The sequence below is a fragment of the Anser cygnoides genome, chromosome 1 (genome assembly GCF_040182565.1).
Source record: "Anser cygnoides isolate HZ-2024a breed goose chromosome 1, Taihu_goose_T2T_genome, whole genome shotgun sequence".
In the NCBI taxonomy this organism is placed as follows: domain Eukaryota; kingdom Metazoa; phylum Chordata; class Aves; order Anseriformes; family Anatidae; genus Anser; species Anser cygnoides.
Window position 1 is genome coordinate 169,925,001 of NC_089873.1, and position 17,127 is coordinate 169,942,127.

Sequence of the window (17,127 nt, forward strand, 5' to 3'; positions counted from 1 at the left end):
TCCTGGTTTAAAACATGGACAACAGAATATCTAGTATTGAACTTTGTCAGGGTGAGGAGGATCCTAAATCTGACCATGGGGATTGTGCTTTTGGGTTTGTAAGTAGAAAATTTGTGAACACTTTTGATATTTGAAAACAAAATGTGCCAAAAGTCTTGAAGGTGTTGAAGAACTTAGATGATAGCTGTCGCTTGAGCTTGGTGTCTTAGTCCACTTACTTCCATTTTACAAGTCTGAGTCATTCTTTAAAATTGTCCACCAGATGCTAGGCAAGTCTGTGTTTTCCATCTATATTAAAGGTAAATGAATAATGCCTAATCAGTAGTCCATAACTCTAGGCTAATATTAGACAAGTCTGTTTGCTATAGCTGTCATCAAATGTTTTTTAATATCATAAACATTTCTTTTTTTACTTCTCCATAAATACCTGTTGTGGTTTAACCCAGCTGACAGCTAAGCACCACACAGACATTTGTTTACGCTGCACCTCGCAGTGGGATGGAGAGAAGACTGAAAAGAAAATTGAAAGAACTCATGGATTGAGATAAGGACAGTTCAGTGAGAAAACAAAAAAAAAAAAAGAAAAGAAGAAGAAAAAAAGGAAAAGAACCCTACAAGTAAAAACAATAACAACAACAACAAATGTTAAAACAAACAAACAAACAAGTAATGCACAATGCAATTGCTCACCACCAGCCAGCTGATGCTCACCTTGAGTAAAGGTGTTCCTCTCTCCCTCTGCCTCTCCCATCCAACTCCCCCCAGTTTTATTGTTCAGTATCACATCATATGATATGGGATATCCTTTTGGCCAGTTTGGGTCAGCTGTCTTAGGTGTGTCCCTTCACAGCTTCTTGCACACCCCCAGCTTCCTCTCTGGCAGGGCAGTGCGAGAAGCTGAAAAGTACTTGGCTCTTCGTAAACACTGCTTAACAACAACTAAAAGGTCAGTGTGTTATCAACATTATTCCCATCCTATATCCAAAACAGAACAACATACCAGCTACTAGAAAGAAAATTAACTCTATCCTGGCCAAAATCAGGACTTAATAAATACTTATTTTAAAAATAATAATAATATTTAATTATTTTTACATTTAAAGAGGAAATAATCACAATATGCAGAATCCGGAACAACGAAGACATAAGTTTTACTGGGATTGCTGAGATATAAATAATTAACTGTAACAAAGTATAATCAAATAGACACAAATAAAATAAATTAGATGGCGGCAATATTTTCTTATTGAGAGAGCTTAAATTAAGTGATAGTTTTCCTTCCCAATGTATATTTGTTGGTTTTTTCCAGATTAAGTTCTGGAAGTCTATGTGCAGCTGCAGAGTGAATGAAGGTTGATGGAAGGTGGGTCACGGCAAAATGCTATGTGGGTACTAGTGAGAAGGCTAAAGATGTTTTCATACCTCTCACCTTTTTAAGTCATGGCCCAATTATGCCAAAGCCTGTTACAGCCATAGCCTTTCATGATACTGCAACATTCCTGGGTAATAGTGATGTTATTTAGGCTTTTAGAGTCTGAATATTCAGTTTTGACCCTGAGCAAAATTTCTATTAATATCTAATGGATGAATCAGTTTCACCAATAGCTACATTTCTCTATCAAGACTGCATTGTGTTGACACAATTTGCTGCTATTATTTTTTTTAAGAGATATGTAAAATAAGTTGCAAGTATCTCATTGATATTAAGAAAAGAAATGCATGATTATCAACTAAATTCCCTTATGAAAACAAAGCAAACAACTAGCTTTATTGCTGTGAGTCTTCTGCACTGTTTCCATCTACAACTAAATACACTAGGGAAAAATATTACAAACGCTGGATAAAGTAAAAATCACAGTTTTAATTCAATTTTTTTTTTTTTTTTGGCTTCTGCTAAAATTCAAGAGAAATTTATTCCTCACAGAAAATGTTAATGGAAAATATCATTTATATTTGTACAATATGCCTTTACCTGTGATGGAGATATTCACTCTGAGATATTACAAAAATGTCTTCCTAGAGTTGTCTGTAGAGATAATCAAGCTATGCCATCTTAGCTTATGTTACTAAGTTAGCACCCAGTTACAAATTGCAGAATTTTACCTGTGGAAGAAAGCTAATACAATATCACAGAATCACAGAATCACAGAATCGTCTAGGTTGGAAGAGATCTCCAAGATCATCTAGTCCAACCTCAGCCCTAACACTAACAAGTCCTACACTAAACCATATCACTAAGGGCTACATCTAAACATCTTTTAAAGACCTCCAGGGATGGTGACTCAACCACCTCCCTGGGCACTCCATTCCAATGCCTAACAACCCTTTCAGTAAAGAAGTTCTTCCTAACGTCCAACCTAAACCTCCCCGGCACAACTTTAGCCCATTACCCCTCGTCCTGTCACCAGGCACGTGGGAGAATAGACCAACGCCCACCTCTCTACAGCCTCCTTTAAGGTACCTGTAGAGAGCGATGAGGTCTCCCCTGAGCCTCCTCTTCTCCAGGCTGAACAAGCCCAGCTCCCTCAGCCGCTCCTCGTAAGACTTGTTCTCCAGACCCCTCACCAGCTTCGTTGCCCTTCTCTGGACTCTCTCAAGCACCTCCATGTCCTTCTTGTAGCGAGGGGCCCAAAACTGAACACAGTACTCGAGGTGCGGCCTCACCAGAGCTGAGTACAGGGCGACAATCACCTCCTTAGACCTACTGGCCACACTGCTTTTTATGCAAGCCAGGATGCTGTTGGCCTTCTTGGCCACCTGAGCACACTGCTGGCTCATATTCAGCTGACTGTCAACCAGTACTCCCAGGTCCTTCTCTGCCAGGCAGCTTTCCAACCACCCTTCTCCCAGCCTGGAGCTCTGCTTGGGGTTGTTGTGCCCCAGATGCAGGACCCGGCATTTGGCCTTGCTGAACTTCATGCAGTTGACCTCAGCCCATCGGTCCAGCCTATCCAGATCCTCCTGCAGAGCCTTCCTTCCCTCAAGCAGATCGACACACGCACCTAACTTGGTGTCATCTGCAAACTTACTGAGGGTGCACTCGATCCCCTCATCCAGGTCATCGATAAAGATATTAAAGAGGACCGGCCCCAGCACTGAGCCCTGGGGGACTCCACTAGTAACCGGCCTCCAACTGGATTTAACTCCATTCACCACAACTCTTTGGGCCCGGCCATCCAGCCAGTTTTTAACCCAACGAAGCGTACGCCAGTCCAAGCCACGAGCAGCCAGTTTCATGAGGAGAATGCTGTGGGAAACGGTGTCAAAAGCCTTACTGAAGTCAAGGTAGACCACATCCACAGCCTTCCCTCATCCACCAAGCCCGTCACTTTGTCATAGAAGGAGATCAGGTTCGTCAAGCAGGACCTACCTTTCATAAACCCATGCTGACTGGGCCTGATTGCCTGGTTGCCCTGCAAGTGCCGCTTGATGACACTCAAGATAATCTGCTCCATGAGCTTCCCTGGCACTGAGGTCAAGCTAACAGGCCTATAGTTCCCCGGGTCTACCCTCCGGCCCTTCTTGTAGATGGGCGTCACATTTGCTAGCCGCCAGTCGACTGGGACCTCCCCTGATAGCCAGGACTGCTGATAAATAATGGAAAGCGGCTTGGCCAGCTCCTCCGCCAGTTCGCTCAGTACCCTCGGGTGGATCCCATCCAGCCCCATCGACTTGCGTACATCCAAGTGCTGTAGCAGGTCGCCAACCATTTCCTCATGGACAGTGAGGACCACATCCTGCTCCCCATCCCCTTCCACCAGCTCAGGGTACCAGGTATCCAGAGAACAACCGGTCTCGCTGCTAAAGACTGAGGCAAAGAAAGCATTGAGCACCTCACTCTTTTCCTCATCTTTTGTAACTAAATTTCCCCCCGCATCCGGTAAAGGATGGAGATTCTCCTTAGTCCTCCTTTTTGTGTTGATGTATTTGTAAAAACGTTTTTTGTTATCTTTAAGGGCAGTAGCCAGATTGAGATCCAGATGAGCTTTGGCCTTTCTAATTTTTTCCCTGCACAGCCTCGCAACATCCTTATAGTCTTCCTGAGTAGCCCGCCCTCTTTTCCAAAGATTATAAACCCTCCTTTTTCTCCTAAGCTCGAGCCACAACTCTCTGCTCAGCCAGGCCGGTCTAGTTCCGCGTCGGCTCGTCTTTGGGCATGTGGGGACAGACCGCTCCTGAGCCATTAAGATTTCCTTCTTGAGGAGTGCCCAGCCTTCCTGGCTGTTAATACAAAAAAATACAAACAAAAGTTAATACAATATATAATATACTGTTTTTTTGTTTTTGTTTTTGTTTTTGTTTTTGTTTTTTCCAACAGTAATGAGAGCACACAAATTATATGCAATTTCCTACCTAAAAGAGAAGTAGTGTTATTTGCAAGTGCCTTCACAAGGAATACCTAATACCACAAAGGAAGCCCTGAGCTACAAATCTCTGGAAGCTGGAAGATTTGATGAGAAAAGCTTCTCTACATTCATGCCTTATTCTTTTAGTTTTCCTTTTTCACTCACTATGGGCAATTGCTGGAAACAAAATATGGTCTTCTAGGCAAACCACTGGATTAACTAGCAAGACAATTTTTAGGTCACATATAACTATGTAGCTAACTGAAGTTTATTACCTGTAACACACAGTAGATGAAGCTAGAATTAGAAAAAGCTTCTATACAACTTTTTTTCCTACCCTTTGAAAATATACCACACATTATTTTAGTCATTTATTATTATTATTATTGTTGTTGTTGTTGTTTAATAGTGATTGATAATACCGGCTTTAAGGCAGAGATATCTTTAATGTTTAATTTCTAAGGGATCAGTAGAAGGTCCTAACAAGGGGCTGCTTTCAGAAATATTGGAGATATGTATTAGTTAGTGAATGGGAAGAAATAGCAACCATACATCAACTTAACTTTTTATTTAGAACACATCTGGAGAATTTATCAGTGAAAAATATCAGAACAAGTAAATGAAGTAAACAAACCAAAACCGGATTTGGCTATAAATTTCCAGGGAAAAAAATGTCAACATTTTACGTTACACTGAAATAAAAAAATATATATATTAACAGTGACAGAGAGAGGAAGAATAGCATCCCATGTTTAAAGCCTGGCTCCAGATACTGTATTAAAAACAAATCTGGAACCTGAGCATGTTCACTACAATCATCATTATCCAGCCTCCGTAACATCTGACCTTCCCTAAAGGGAAATATTTTCCTTTTGTTAATGCCCTGTATTGCAATACATTTCCCATTGTCATTGGCAGCATATTGATTTAATATCAGGTTAGAGGATTAGCCATAGCAAATACAAGTTGGACATACTGCATTTTGTATAATCTTTTACAGATGATCCACTGGGAGAATTAACAGAATTTCATGCAACTCCGAAATTGCTATTCCTGTTCCAAGGGGCACTGATGATTTTTAGATGCTCTACTTTTTAGTTGCTTTTCTCAGCCCCTTCTGCATTAAATACAGGGAGATATTGAATGTTTCCAGTATTTTTGCATTAGAGATGTCATTGGCAACAGCAGCACTTTTGCATATGCATCAGTTTGGCTCTCATGCAGACTTTTTATTTCACATTGGATGCCTACTGATGTGCACTGATTTAACTTCTAAAAATGAAACAATTTTGTGTAGCTTATAAGTAGTCCCTAGTGTGTCTTGGCTTCAAAAAGCTAATATTTTTCAGACATAATCAGCAGCAATAGGTAATGTATTATCATTACCTACGTTAGCCGCAAGTTTTTTTTTTTTAAAAAAAAAAGGTTGGAGGAGGAAGTATGGTGTAGAAAATGTAACATGCTTTTAGCAGCTTCATACTTTGCAGCAATTCTTAATATAAAGTTACACACATCAGTGCTACACTAGCATTATTTTCCATGTTTATTCATAATTATTGTTTCATATTTAAAGAACACCAAAATATTGTGCTTTGCCAGCCAAAGACAGTAATAATTTAATAGTAATTTATTTTAAACTGCTACTGATAATACAACCAATCAACACATTAAGCGATGCCAACATTGGCAGCTTGCTAAATAATCTCTAGGCTTTGCACTGAGAGTACATCTTTCAAAGATAAGTCAACAAGAGCAATCAGAGCAGAAAATTAGAATTTGGTATCTTAGAATTAAAATACAGCTAAACTAAAGTTTTAATTGGGGTGATCTAAAAGGGCACTTGATGTAATGATCTCTTTCATTTGTTACTAATTGTTTGTTCCTGATGAAGAAGAAACATGTACAAGAATGTAGTTGAATTGAGTAAAGATGGCAGTTATTTTAGCAGGTCAATTTTACTGTTAAAAATGATGAATTGCAAGAATTTTGGAGGAGGGTGTTTGTAGATTTAAAATTATCTGACAATATACTTTTCATCAACAAATACCCTTCATATAATTTTATAATTTCACTTGATCCTAGTTTATTAGTGATTTGGGTGAATCACATGTTCTATCTAGTAAGTGATGAGTTGGAGATTAAAATATTCTAGAGTTCAAGCATAAACCAGAAACAAACATTAATAAATAACTCCTACCTGAATTTCACAGTATTTCAGAAGCATCCATTATAGAAAACACAGTTTATGATGGTTGTAAGCATAGGTGAATAGGGTGGGTGAAGTTGATTTCAGGTGACCAGTAACATTAAAAAAGTAGATTGCAAAGACTTTACACATGTTTTAAAGGATATTTTGCTTTGTATATATCTACAGAACTTTGTATTTAGCTTTAGGCAATTTTCTTTAATAGTCACCGAGGTTTAGCATTCACCACAAAATACCTTTGTGTTTTGGATGTTTTAGAATAGATTTTTGTTCTTTTAAAGAAAACTGCTAAAACTTGAAATATATTTGTAAGCACATCTGTTGAGTTCCTGTTGTTAGGTATTTTCAAATGCGGTTCTATACTTCTGTAGTGTATATCATTTAAGTGACCATATGGACCCTGCAGTTGGAAGGTGTTTAGTTTTTTCTGCTTCTGTGGACTTCATAGATTGAAGTACAATAGAGCTGCAAAGAATTAAGCTCTGCATGAGATAACACTTGAGGCAAAAATTTACTTAAAAATGAGGATGAGGAGTACTGAAAATAATAGGCCCTGAAAACAGAATTAAAAGAGGTGTTTGAAGGATACAGATTTCAAAGCAGTCATTAACACTAGGAAGGCTAGCAGGAGAAGTGTGCAGACTAACACATGAAGTATGCTTTTGTTCCATTTTTAAGTATCATAATTCTCACTTGTTCTTTTGGGGGATATTTCAAAGAATTTTAGTGAAAAGACTTGAAACACAGAATCTGATTTAGGAAGTGTGCCTGAGTGGTGAGGGAACTTACTTGTGAGCTGGAGGACATGACTTTATGTCTGTAGTACCTGGTTCTGAGGCCAGGTCTTGAGTGTGAACCTCTTATCTGTTAGCTGAATGCTTCCCTAACATACCTGCTAGAGACCTCTCAGTCTCTTTTGTTGGCATTATTTTGCTTTATATCAGTAATTAAATCTCTGTTGGGTCTAATTAGCTCTATGGAGGTAAGCTGTCAGGAGACTTGCCTAAGATATAGTATAGTTAGGTTCATATTCATACAGGATCATATATGCATAGCCATGCTTAATTATCTACTATATTATGATATCTGCAAGAGAAGAGATTGAGGTGTAGACCCAAGAGCCTGACAAACAAACTTCTGGAATATTGAATTATTTTCTGTCCATACTGATTTATTTCTATCCGTCCTATTTCCTCTCCTCTTTTTCATAGCTTATCTCAGTGTCTTAACTAACTAGTTATTAGCTATGCTAAATTCTGTCTGTTTCCTGTGAAAAGATTTGTGGAATTGTGGAGTTGAATTCTCAAGAAAAAAATAGTATAAGCTGAATCATTATTTCCTGATACAATAACAACAAAAAAGGTATGTTTTTTTCCTGACCATCCCAGGTCAAGAAAGTAAGACACAATTATGTTTTTTCTTCTGCTGTGAGATAATAATTGTACAAGATCAAGAATAGACTTTTTAAGACAGAGATCTTACTGCTTTGTGAGTGTCCTCTGCTTGGTATCCCAATAACGTGATCTTCCTTGGAAATAATATAATGTATAATAATAACTAACAACAATAAGGAGCTTGAGTAGTACTAGAGACTGAATTTACCATTCTGTGGGTGACAAATATTTAGACTGCCAATTCTTTTTCTATGGAACAGATTTTTGTTTTGGTTACAGGCAAGTTGCTGATATAGTGTTTTTTTTTTGTTTTGTTTTTGTTTTTATCTCTTATGAAGAATAAACCTACCCCAATAACTTTTTCACATTAGTTATATGCATAGTTAAAGACCAGTTTGTGTCATCAGTGAAAGCTTGACTCTCTACTTTTTACAGATTTTTTGTACACCTCTTAAAATTAACTCTAGTAAAAATTTGTTGTTGATAATTGGGAGGCTTTGACCCAGTAACAGGATTATTTCATTTGTAAAATCTCACATGACTAATCAAAGATAAATAACAGAAGTTGTTTATTATGTCAGCTGTTCTAACATTCTTTAAACATTAAAATATCCAACTTTATCTTTGAACAGGGTCTACTAAAGGTTGCTATAGACAATGCCAGAGCTCAAGAGAAACAGGTCCAACTGGAAAAGACAGAGCTAAAGATGGAGCTCTTCAGGGAACGAGAACTGAGGGAAACACTTGAAAAACAGTTGGCTGTGGAGCAGAAGAACAGAGGTATCTTCATTAAGCAAACATAAATGCCTGAAATGTATTTTCTCTGGAAACCTAATTTTCCATCAAGCACCTGTGTTTGATCAAAACTTTTCTCCTATGCTCATGTTTTGTTTCTGCTGACTGCTATACAGGAAATTTTGCACCCTGCCAAATCCTGATTCTGCATAGGATCTCTATGAGATTTATAACAAAGGTGCCTTTTTCTTGTGTATGTGTGATATTTGTTTTGTTTGTTTGTTTGTATTTGTTGTTTGTTTTGTTTTGTTTTGTTTTGACTTGTTCCAACATATCAGTAATGCACAGCACAATTATAAATGCAGAAGGTGTTGTTGTGGACTTTGTCAGCTTGTGATCATTATGAAAAGGAATAGCTACTTAATACAAACACAACTTTTATCAAATTTAAGATGCTGCAAGGTGTTATGAATTCATTTTTGTTCTTATGTGATAGAGTCATGCATTGCATATTTAGGTAAATTGTATGTCATAAATATAAAGGTAATAGTAATATGTAAGCCTTGTATAATGCAGCAGTTCAAACACGTTTATAGAAGGAACAGCTAAGGTTCTTCTTGAAAGAGAACTCACGGTACATATATATACTTGTTAAATAATTCTTTATAATTCCATTATATTATTAGGATGATATAAAGTATATATTTTATATATAGTATATAGTAGACCATATATATATTATATATAATATACACTTATATAAGTACACTTTTCTAAAATATTGGTAGTAAAGTTAAGGCAGTTTATAGTGATTTACATAACTATTTGCATTATGAGCATGTTCCCATCTTCCTTTATGGCTCTCTTTTTTTATTTATATATGTCTTGCCCTTTAATATTGTCTGGTTACTTCACAAGGGGCAGTTAACCTCTGGGGCTAGCTTCCTGTTTAACACAGACCATGACAAGTCAGATAAATATTTTTTCAGGGATAGAGTTATAATTTATTTTTCTGTGAAACATTGAGTTAAGGAACCCCGAGAACTCCTGGATTCACGACCAATATCATTATACCTTTAACTAACATTCTACCTGTAAATAAGCAATGTAATTCTATTTCGTGCCTTGACCTATTAAAGAGTAGGACTGCCACAGCATTAATTTCCCTTTTAAACTTATAAGAATACATTTTTAAAGACAACTACTCTTAACAATTGTCACAACTGTGCAATGAATCATTCCTTTGTCCACAACTGGCCTATTTTAGTCAGTAAAATTGCATTACTTACACCTTTAAAGAAGTTTTTTAAAATGGCCCAGTTATTCTTCACATCCTTATCTACTTCTGTGTTTCACAACCCCTCAGTCATATATCCCTTTTTTAGAGGACCCCTCTGACCTTACTTGCATTTTGCCATATAGAAATTAAGCACCTCATTTAAGCAAATATTATAAATTCCTTTTCTTTCAATAAAGAAAGAGATTCCTACATCCTGCTCTTGGACAGGTAGGTGGTATCAATTACACTGTGAAACTTCTTTCTCTTCCTGTTTACACCAAAGGGAATATCATTGACTAAGTTGAATTAGACACATATGCTTTCACTGGTTAAAATTAGGTAAAATTAATTTTGCTCAAAGTTCTATGTCAAGAAAGAGCATGTGATAGTCCTTTATTTTGCTCAGGATAGTGAAATAATTGACAATGTTATTTTCAGCACTAAGCACTATCTGCTTCTTTTATATGTATCCTTCTAATGATGACATTGCACTGGTAAAAGAGTCAGACCAAAGAGGAATGGTTTTGAGCACTTAATAGTGGTATACAGTAAAGAAAATGTAATGAGGATGACTATCTTTAATAGTGGATACTTCTGTATAAAACAAAGAAAAATAGTAGATTATTTTTTAAAATGAGCAGAGAAAATAGGAGAGAAACAAATAAGGTCAGATTGTAATTCCTTTGAGAATTTGTTCTTCAATTAAAGACAGAAAAATGCTTAGGAGGCTTTACCTGACATTAGTTTTCCAAATAGCAAATGTCATGTCTCAAAGAAAGTTTCACATCTTAATGGAAGCATGAGTAAAATGGGAGAAGTGTAGCATAGCCCTAGTAAGTTAAGCAATATCCTATGAAAAACCTGAATACACTTAAAAAACTACAGCATAGAAACATATGCACTCTGTCACACACAGGTCAAAGCCCATTAGATAAATGGGATCTTCAGCACAAGGCAACCTGTATCAGTGTCTGTCTTTTGCTTGTCATGTTAACACAAGTCAAATATTACTTTTTCTTTACTGGCAGGAGATCTGATTTTTTTTTTTTTTTTCCATTTGGGGGAACATTAAATTCACTGCCGCTCCTATATGTTCTACAGTGCTGCTTATTTACTGTACTGTTTCCTTCCTTTGTAAATATTCCAATTAGTGATTTCTAAGGCTGTAGGATGTCTCATCAACCAGTAAGAGTAGGATAATATCTCTTCTGTGAGCAGCTACACAGTAAGGGCTTGCTAATCCTGTCTCTGACTGCTGTAGTCACATCTACAATGTGTCAGCCATGATGACATTTTAATTCAGAAAGCAACATATGTCTCCTTCTCATTTATTGCAATCACTTTCAAAGTACTTATAGTGAAAACATTAAAACTGCAATGATTCAAAATGTATTTAGTTTAACCTTTGTATAGGTACTACATGTTTTTTGACAGTGTGGGACAATATGCCTGTAAAGTAGTTGGTACTATACAAAATGAGAAAAGCCAAAATTCCAAAGTCTTGGATGTAACTATTTTCACTACAGGATATGTATTTTTATACATTATGTGTCTGAACAGTTCTGTATAAGAACAAAAAATAACCAAGAGTACCCAAGAAGCAGTTATTCTTAGCATATAACTGACATAGTAATAATTCCCTTTAAATAAATCATTATTATCACCAGCACAGACTACTGGAAATGGGGTGTATAAACTGGTGGAAGCAGATTTTTATCCTTTCCAGAATTCCTCCCTAAACATGTTCAAGAGATTACTTTGAAGCAGGATACAGGGCTAGATAAAATTTTTGTAGTCAAATCTAGTATCACCTAATATCCGGTTTTGGTAATGATAATTTTTCTGTAGTTAATGTAAAAATAACTGGTTCTCTAGCAAAGGTTGCCCAGGAAGATGTTATGGAAAATAAGCCTCTTATATGCACGTCTCTGAAAACCCTAAACATGCTATGTAAGAAGGGTTTGGGTTTCGTGGGGGAGATAATGATGTGCTCTACAGCTCTTCATGATTTCTTTAGAGGCTCAGTTTGGCTTTTACTGAGTAGGAAAAAGAAAAAAAAATAATAATAAAAAAAAATCACCTTACCCTTTTCCACTGGGGAAATGACCTGTGATATATTCCTTCAGTTAGGGATCACACAAGTTGTATTTTCGTGGTTGTAAGGTTGCAGTTTGTGCAGTTTGGAAGGAACTCACTGGTAACACAGAAAAAATCATAATGGAGCTTCTTTTAAACAACCCCTGTGTGATTCATTTATATACTGATCTTGCAACCCTTTTTCTTGTAGAATATGAACAAAAGATAGAGGGAAAATATTTTCTAAATTAGTGCCTTCTACACTGAATTTTAGAAGACTCCTTACTTTCTGAGTATTTTCCCTTACAATTGACATACAAACTAATATTTGCGTGACTGGGGGATCTGTCACTGTCCAGGTATTCCGACTGTAAAGAGTTTGTTATGAGTTCTTCAAGATTGGTGAGACCAGAGTTGTCAGAGAGAAGAAAAAAAAAAAAAAGAAAAAAAAAAAGAGAAAGGACAAAGGAGAATATGAATATAGAGAATAAGAATATAGGAGAATATAGGAGAATATAGGAGAATAAGAAATAAATATGAGGAAGAGACCAGGCACAAAGAGGCTGGAGGGCTTGAAGCAAGCAGCAGCTTGGAGGACAATTCGAAAGATGAGGGCTTTTCTCTATGGAGTGAAGGGCACAGCAGACCAAGGGCTTAGGTTCTGTTGCATTTAGGGCACTGGCTGTTGGGGGAGAGAAGCCACAGATTCTTTTAATAAATTTTACTGTTAGTTCCAAGGTTTTCTTATTTGGATATTCACAGATCCCCATATGTGTATTAAAAACAAAAAAAAAATATTTTTTTTTGTTTTTTAAATACCATTCTGCTGTAGCTGTATATCACCTACAGTTTTCAATAGCATGGTATAGAACAGTAATTCTTTAAATATCCCAGTGTGATTCCCCAAAATTTCAAATATTTTAAGTTGATATTGTATAATTACTCAATTTATATAAACTGTTGCAGTTGTATTGTTTCTTAGAACTCTTAATATGTAATCATGAAGCCAAGTTTCAGATCTGAATTTGAGTATACTGATTTTCTTCTTCCTAGCAATAATTCAGAAAAGGTTAAAGAAGGAAAAGAAGGCAAAGAGGAAATTGCAGGAAGCACTTGAATTTGAGACTAAACGACGGGAGCAAGCAGAACAGACACTGAAACAGGCAGCTTCAACAGATAGTCTCAGGGTCCTAAATGGTAAGAAGCTAGATTTTGCTTCTGTGTCATTAACTTTTAATTTAAGTGCCCAAAGAAGGTGGTTATACTGAAAATGTAAAGCATGGTGGGAGGGTAAAAAAAAAATAAAATAAAATAAATTCTCTCTTTTTTCAAGTGATGCTTCTCTCTTTTCTGTTTTGTTAGTTTATATAGTATGTGCAAATAAATTCAGTGCAGAGAATGTCCCAACTAGGACAATTTTATATTATTAGCTATTTAAAAATATATATATATATATTCTTTTACTTTTTCTTCCCACCTTTATGCTTGAAATATCTATTGCTCATTAATATTCCTAGTCTAACAAAAAATTGTCCTGGCCTCCAGTCATTGTTCAACATTAAAAAAACTGACAAAGGTTGATTGTATTGTAATTCAGCTTTAGAGTAACAGGTTGTAAAAACGGCTATAAGAATCAAATGAAATATGTGTCAGTTTTACCTTTCTATGCTTCTAGACTCTCTGACCCCAGAGATAGAAGCTGACCGCAGCGGGGGCAGAACAGATGCTGAAAGGACAATACAAGGTAGGAATTTGCAAAAGGCTATAAATCTAGATCTTGCTATATGAGTTTTTCCTCAGCTTTAGACTGCTATTCAGGCATGTAGCCTACCATCTGGGCCACATCAAAACAAGTTCAAACAAGGTCAAGTTCATCTTGCTTGTTTATAAGGTAGAATACATTTTGTGTTGATAGATTTTCTTTAAATTAATAGGTCATTTCTGTTTGTACAGTGGAATTAAAGAAGAATAATTAATTTGAAGCAATATTGGGCTGGATCTTAGACTTGCTGAATGCATTTTTTTGTGCATATGTATAGTTAGATTTAGGATAACAATGTTTTCAAAGGCCTATTTGAAATACTTTGAGCCTTTTAATGATATAAATGGCTAAACCTAATGGGTAACACTCAAGGCATGATGAAAATTTCATAGCCAATATTCAGTGGCAGCTACTGAAAGATGTGTTTCAATACGCTACTCTGAACATTAAGAATCAATAAATTGTTTATTCCCTTCATTTTTTTTCTTTTATTTACCACATTCCATTATTTACATTTTAATAAAATGAATCTGCTTAGTAAACTTATACATGAAATACTAAGGAGAGCTTTATTACTTCCCCTGTGAATGTAAATTTATATATATTGCAAACATCAAGGTATTAGTAAAGAAAAAAAAATTAAGATAGCATTTGTGTTATATTGTCCTCTCTAGTTAACAAGCTAAAGCTACCTACATGAATAGTAAAAAAACAAAATTAACGTTTGGTTTCAATTGTAAATGAAGGTGAATTTTTCAAAGGCAAGCCTAAAATGATTAGCACCAGTAATCACTCTCAATTGCCTTTATTTTCATTTTGATGTCAAACATCTTAACAGAATTATTTGACATCATCTGTGTCTTATTTAATCACTTTTCCTAATTCATAAAGCATTGTTACTAGTGTGCTACAAGGAGGCTGTAAAAACAGAATAAAAAGTCTTTTAATAATCTTTTAATGTTTTGGTCATATACACAAATACAAAAGAGGCAACAAATCCTTATGTGGGACAAACACACAAGTGTATACACATATATACAAGATTTAAATTGCATGTTATGTCTGCCAAGTCCTATTGCAAAGGTCAGAATATGCTAGATTGAATGTTGCCTGGGAAGTGGGTACATGTTATGACACATTTGTTGTTCTAGAATCCTGTTTTTCTTCCCATAAAATGCATGCCTGATTCAAAGCACCAATTGATGCTATTGGCTTAGTAAGAATCCAGTCATCATGCTACTTTGTACATCCAGACTACATTACTACATCCAGATATTTTTTTTTTTATTATTATTATTATTTATATTTTTTTTGGTACAAAGGCACACTTCTAATTTCTTCGGAGGCCATTCTATTACAGGATTCAATGCAGTGTCCGAGTTCCTTGCAAACATTAATTAATTTATCTTCAGACCATACCTGCAAGGAAGCATAGTTTGGAGTATTCCCATTTTAAATCTGGGAAACAGTCACAGAAAAACAGAGATGATAAATTGTTTTACTTTCAAGTAACTAGGACCTGATTTTTGAGAATACTTTGCATTTTTGGCAAACGTGTTCATTGTATTCTAATTACTGTTCCCATTGAATCCAGTTTCCCTTATGGACTGAGATATTCATAAGATGAGCAACACATAATTACTAAGTATTTTGGAAGTATATATTCTAAAAGACTTATCCCAAGCTATGTAGAAATAGCGCTTCAGCTTTTTAACCATGATCATCCTTTCTTTTCCAGCTATCTTTTGCCTTCTTGTGCTCATTTCATATATTTCCAATTGTGTAACAAATGAAATGAAGGTCTTATAAGCAACATTCTCAGTAATGTTGACTTTTCCTCAATTCATCTGTCCAAGGTGGTTCAAGGGTAAATAACAAACAAACAAACAAAACCCCACAAAATAACATAGATGATTATTTAATTAAAGGCCTAGAACATAATGATCATGATATTGGATTATATTGCAAAGGCAACCTTAATTCTGACATTTCCTGTCTCTACTTTGCAGTATTAACACACACACATATATATATTCAAGGAAAAGAAAAAACAAAACAAACAAACAAACAAAGAAATTAATTTAATTGACTGCAATTTTTTGAAGTTTAATATATTAATTTTAATCATCATATAAGAGTTTGGAACTTTTAGATCTACCATGTGTAATATGTAGCCTTACAACAAAAAATATATTTGCAGGAGCTTATTGTCTTTGTGGATCAGTTGTTATAGGGTGACAGGCTTCATAAAAAGTTGATAACAGATGGGTAATGCTGTGTCAGCAGGACTCTTTGTGTTTAGCTCCAATACTGGAAGGAGGATTCCCTTTCCTTTTTCTGTGTCCCCTTTAGCATGTCACACCTATACCTCTGTGTCCCAATTCCTCCTAGTTTCTCTCTTCCCATGCAAATTCCACCTTTTGTCAAAGACTAATCTCACTCTTTCCTGTCTCAAAAGTGCTTTTTTTTTTTCTCCCCTGTACCCCCAGTCCAGCTTCCCAGTCCTTAGGTACCCATTCTTACAGTGCTCTTTCCTGAACTCAGTTTCATGCCACCCTGATTATTTCTTTCATTACAAGATTTTTCTCGTCTATCTGACTATTTCTGTTGCCTCCTCTTCTTGTCCTGACATTTCTAGACTCTACACTCCATTAACATTCCCTGTTACCAGACTTTCCTGTTTCGTAGCATATCTCAATCTGTATTCTCCATTTATCCTGCCTGACTGTCAAGTTCACATTTCCTACTAGTCTGTATACATTCTGTTTCTTCTTTTGTATCTGCCTGGGAAAGAGAAGAACCGAGAGAAAAACAAAGATAATTTCTCTGTTCCCATTTCAATATTTAGCATGGCAATGACTTGTAGAAATGAGGATAGAGAGTTGCAGGGAAAGAGCTGCTTCATTCAGCACCAAGATAAATTATGCTCAGTATAGATGTTCTCTTTGGAAAATTTAGTTGCAAAACTCTACAAAACCTTTCCAGTGGTTGAAACTGGGAATTTTCCAACACTTTTTTGAACTTTCACAGAGACAACAAAAATTGTCCTTCTAATTTTGCAAAATTTCCATGATATCCTTCCATTTTATCTGTAAATGATATTTTATATACTCTTGTACGTACAATAGAAGAATTTTTCTATAGAATATACATTATATTCTCTAATAATAGTAAAAAAAAAAAAACAAAATAGTAGCTCATTCATGCTTTCAGGTTCTGGGAAAAAGTGCTTACCAGGGACTTACTTATGCATTTCTTATTCTTCTCAAATATATACCTGTATTTATTTGTATCAAATCAAGTCTGGTGTGATAGTGTCTTTATCTACA

At 35.8% G+C, this 17,127-nt stretch overlaps 1 protein-coding gene across 9 annotated transcripts in view; it reads left to right on the plus strand.

Annotated features, from left to right (window-relative positions):
• The window catches only part of DACH1 (dachshund family transcription factor 1), a 380,086-nt gene that overhangs the window by 329,793 nt on the left and 33,166 nt on the right, over positions 1–17,127 (plus strand). For all 9 annotated transcript variants that reach the window (XM_048079100.2, XM_048079099.2, XM_048079098.2 and 6 more), the window contains 3 exons: positions 8,579–8,726; positions 13,090–13,233; positions 13,712–13,780. In XM_048079100.2, the coding sequence (XP_047935057.2) occupies positions 8,579–8,726; positions 13,090–13,233; positions 13,712–13,780 (361 nt within the window). The remainder of the gene's footprint in view (positions 1–8,578; positions 8,727–13,089; positions 13,234–13,711; positions 13,781–17,127) is intronic.